The sequence below is a fragment of the Oncorhynchus gorbuscha genome, linkage group LG10, assembly GCF_021184085.1.
Source record: "Oncorhynchus gorbuscha isolate QuinsamMale2020 ecotype Even-year linkage group LG10, OgorEven_v1.0, whole genome shotgun sequence".
Classification (NCBI taxonomy): domain Eukaryota; kingdom Metazoa; phylum Chordata; class Actinopteri; order Salmoniformes; family Salmonidae; genus Oncorhynchus; species Oncorhynchus gorbuscha.
Window position 1 is genome coordinate 3,710,300 of NC_060182.1, and position 4,138 is coordinate 3,714,437.

Sequence of the window (4,138 nt, forward strand, 5' to 3'; positions counted from 1 at the left end):
TTAGACTGGCGTTAGACTGTTATTATACTTGTGTTAGACTGTTGTTAGACTGGTGTTAGACTTGTTAGACTGGTGTTAGACTGGTGTTATACTGGTGTTAGACTGGTGTTAGACTGGTGTTAGACTGGTGTTAGACTGGTGTTAGACTGGTGTTAGACTTTTTAGACTGGTGTTAGACTGTTATTATACTGGTGTTAGACTGTTGTTAGACTGGTGTTAGACTGGTGTTAGACTTTTTAGACTGGTGTTAGACTGGTGTTATACTGGTGTTAGACTGTTGTTAGACTGGTGTTAGACTGGTGTTAGACTGGTTAGACTGGTGTTAGACTGGTGTTAGACTGTTGTCAAACTTGTTAGACTGTTGTCAGACTTGTTAGACTGGTGTTAGACTGTTGTCAGACTTGTTAGACTGTTGTCAGACTGTTGTCAGACTTGTTAGACTGGTGTTAGACTGTTAGACTGGTGTTAGACTGTTGTCAGACTTGTTAGACTGTTGTCAGACTGTTGTCAGACTTGTTAGACTGGTGTTATACTGGTGTTAGACTGTTGTTAGACTGTTGGCAGACTGGTGTTAGACTGGTGATAGACCGCTGTTAGACTGGTGTTAGACTGGTGATAGACTATTGTTAGACCGCTGATAGACTATTGTCAGACCGCTGATAGACTATTGTTAGACCGCTGATAGACTATTGTTAGACCGCTGATAGACTATTGTTAGACCGCTGATAGACTATTGTTAGACCGCTGATAGACTATTGTCAGACCGCTGATAGACTATTGTTAGACCACTGATAGACTATTGTCAGACCGCTGATAGACTATTGTTAGACCGCTGATAGACTATTGTCAGACCGCTGATAGACGACTGATAGACTATTGTTAGACCGCTGATAGACTATTGTTAGACCGCTGATAGACTATTGTTAGACCGCTGATAGACTATTGTTAGACCGCTGATAGACCGCTGATAGACTGGTGTTAGACCGCTGATAGACTATTGTTAGACCGCTGATAGACTATTGTTAGACCGCTGATAGACCGCTGATAGACTGGTGTTAGACCGCTGATAGACTATTGTCAGACCGCTGATAGACCACTGATAGACTATTGTTAGACCGCTGATAGACCGCTGATAGACTATTGTCAGACCGCTGTTAGACTATTGTTAGACCGCTGTTAGACTGCTGATAGACTGGTGTTAGACCGCTGATAGACCGCTGATAGACTATTGTTAGACCGCTGATAGACTATTGTTAGACCGCTGATAGACCACTGATAGACTATTGTTAGACCGCTGATAGACTATTGTTAGACCGCTGATAGACCACTGATAGACTATTGTTAGACCGCTGATAGACTATTGTTAGACCACTGATAGACTATTGTTAGACCGCTGATAGACTATTGTTAGACCACTGATAGACTATTGTCAGACCGCTGATAGACTATTGTTAGACCGCTGATAGACTATTGTCAGACCGCTGATAGACTATTGTTAGACCGCTGATAGACTATTGTTAGACCGCTGATAGACTATTGTTAGACCGCTGATAGACCGCTGATAGACTATTGTCAGACCGCTGATAGACCGCTGATAGTCTATTGTTAGACCGCTGATAGACTATTGTTAGACCGCTGATAGACTATTGTCAGACCGCTGATAGACTATTGTTAGACCGCTGATAGACTATTGTTAGACCGCTGATAGACCGCTGATAGACTATTGATAGACCGCTGATAGACTATTGTTAGACCGCTGATAGACTATTGTACTATTGTCAGACCGCTGATAGACTATTGTTAGACCGCTGATAGACCGCTGATAGACTATTGATAGACCGCTGATAGACTATTGTTAGACCGCTGATAGACTATTGTTAGACCGCTGATAGACTATTGATAGACCGCTGATAGACTCAGATAATGAACCACTGGAGCTCTACATATACTCACTCCTCAGGTGAGGTGAGATGTGTGAGAAGCTTAGCTATGTGCTTGTACTTCCACTGAACATCCTGAATTAAGTTTCCTCTGGAAAAAGAAAGTGATTCTAATTCTGACCGTTTACATTCTGTGTTTACCCTCCTCCAGGATGTGAAAGCCCAGCGCTCTGTCCCTCTGATTGGCTTCGAGGTCTCCCTTCCTGAGTCATGTGACCGCATGGAACGCCGCTTTGCCTTCAAAATCAGCCAATCACACCTTACGCTCTACTTCAGCGCCGACGGGGAGGAGCTACAGCGCCGCTGGACAGAGGTCCTATCACGTGCAGGGAGAGGGGAGGAGCTACAGGCTCACGGTTCAATCATAGAGACCCTAGAGGAGGAAGGGGAGGAGACTGCAACCTCGGGAGAAAATACGTGATTGGTTAGAAGGCATAAAATCAGTATTAGATCATCTGCTGTATACACATAAAAACTACAAACTACAAACTGTACAGATCATGAGAAGCACACACACACAGTCTAAGACTTACAAACACACACACACACAGACAGATTTACGGACACACAGACACACACCTCTCTGTATTTAATGTCAGTGATCAGTCAGTTGCATGATAATCTGCGGGTCCGTTTCTTTCAGTCAGTGTATTGCTCATCGTCTCATTAGTGAACCAGTGTTTGCAATAACGAAACAATGCCAGTCGAAGTAAAGTGTTGCTCCTTCTCCTCCCTTCAGAAGAAATACATTACATGAAGATTAGTGTGTCATAGTGATTTTACATCCTTTCATTCTGAGCACAGAACAGACATCCTCCTCCGTACCATTTTCCTCTGCCAAAATCCATGTTGATGATGTCATGTTTAGAACATTGAGTGGTTACTATGCTGTCTGAGTGTTCTAGGGTTCTGAGTGTTCTAGGGTTCTATGGTTCTGAGTGTTCTATGGTTCTGAACGTGTGTAACTCTCCACAGAAGGAAGTAGAAAGCTGATTATACCCCACAGCTGTGTTTCTGTGTCTGTTCCTCAATGTGAAATGGCTGTTGTTTGGATGGTGATGGTGATTGTAATCCTATCCTATCTGTTACTTTCTTCCTAATGCAATGAGATGATTCCTGAAGGGCTGGACAGTGTTTGGAATATAATGATGAACTGAGGGCTAACTGACCCCTGGACGGAGGGACGGACAGAGACTGTCCCTGAATCCCTGGCCCTTTGGCTGAAGAGAAGAGGAAACGATATGGCTGTCTGCTACAACTGCTCGTTCCCGAGTCTGCTCCTGGGGATGTTAAGCTACAGATGGAGGATCATAATATGAGACAGTTTGCTACAGCGGGAATCCTGCAGCAACAGGAAATGTGAATTCATATGTGGATTATAATAAATGACCCTTTTTTTTTTTTTTAGTAAGGATTGATAATGAAAATTGTTACGCCAAATCAAGTCTGAAATTTTAAAGTGTACAAACAAACAAACCTTAGAAGTGTTTTTTAAACCTTGAATATACTACAAGTTTGCACAAAAGAGTGATCAAATGAAGATCCATCATCTGTATAGCCTTTCACGTCTACTCTGGGGGGGATGTGTTACAGTCTTACAGTCACCAGGTGGTATCCTTCCTCCTCAAGCACTCTCTCTCGTCGGGTTCGGCTGTATAGAATTTAGAATATAGAATTCCCCAATTTGAAACGGTCCCTTTTTATGGAAAATAGTTTGCTTAGTTCTTGTACGGGGCCAAGTTGTTTTGTACGTAGAGCGTGGAAAGAAGATGCTGTTACATTACCACAGGTAACGATTATTAAAAGAAGATTAAAATGTATATATATATATATATACATTTTAATCTTCTTTTAATAATATATATATATATATATATTATTTTTAGAGGTTTGACTCTAATTGAAAAAGTTACGTTTCTGGCCCGTTTCTCACTTTTGACAATTAGACACAGTGTTTTCTAACCGTTTAAATCCCTCGATGCCCATGTTATCTCTAGAGCCAAGGGCCCACTGATGAATAGAGGATTGAACCCGTCTATAACTGAATGCATTCTTTATTTAAAAGCAAGAATTTAGTTCCTGACTTGCAGAATCTTTCTGACTCCCTAAAACTGAACGCTTACATTTGATTTTATTTTAAAGACATCGGTCCCAATGTCTTGACAAGTGTTACAACACACCCCTCTGCCACCTATTGG

At 42.0% G+C, this 4,138-nt stretch overlaps 1 protein-coding gene across 1 annotated transcript in view; it reads left to right on the top strand.

The window, feature by feature from the left end:
• LOC124045392 (FYVE, RhoGEF and PH domain-containing protein 1-like) overlaps window positions 1-3,740 on the top strand; it is a 108,157-nt gene extending 104,417 nt beyond the window's left edge. The window contains exon 13 of the mRNA XM_046364688.1: window positions 2,092-3,740. Coding sequence (XP_046220644.1) covers window positions 2,092-2,361 — 270 coding nt within the window. The 3' untranslated portion in view covers window positions 2,362-3,740. The remainder of the gene's footprint in view (window positions 1-2,091) is intronic.
• Window positions 3,741-4,138: the final 398 nt, after the last annotated feature.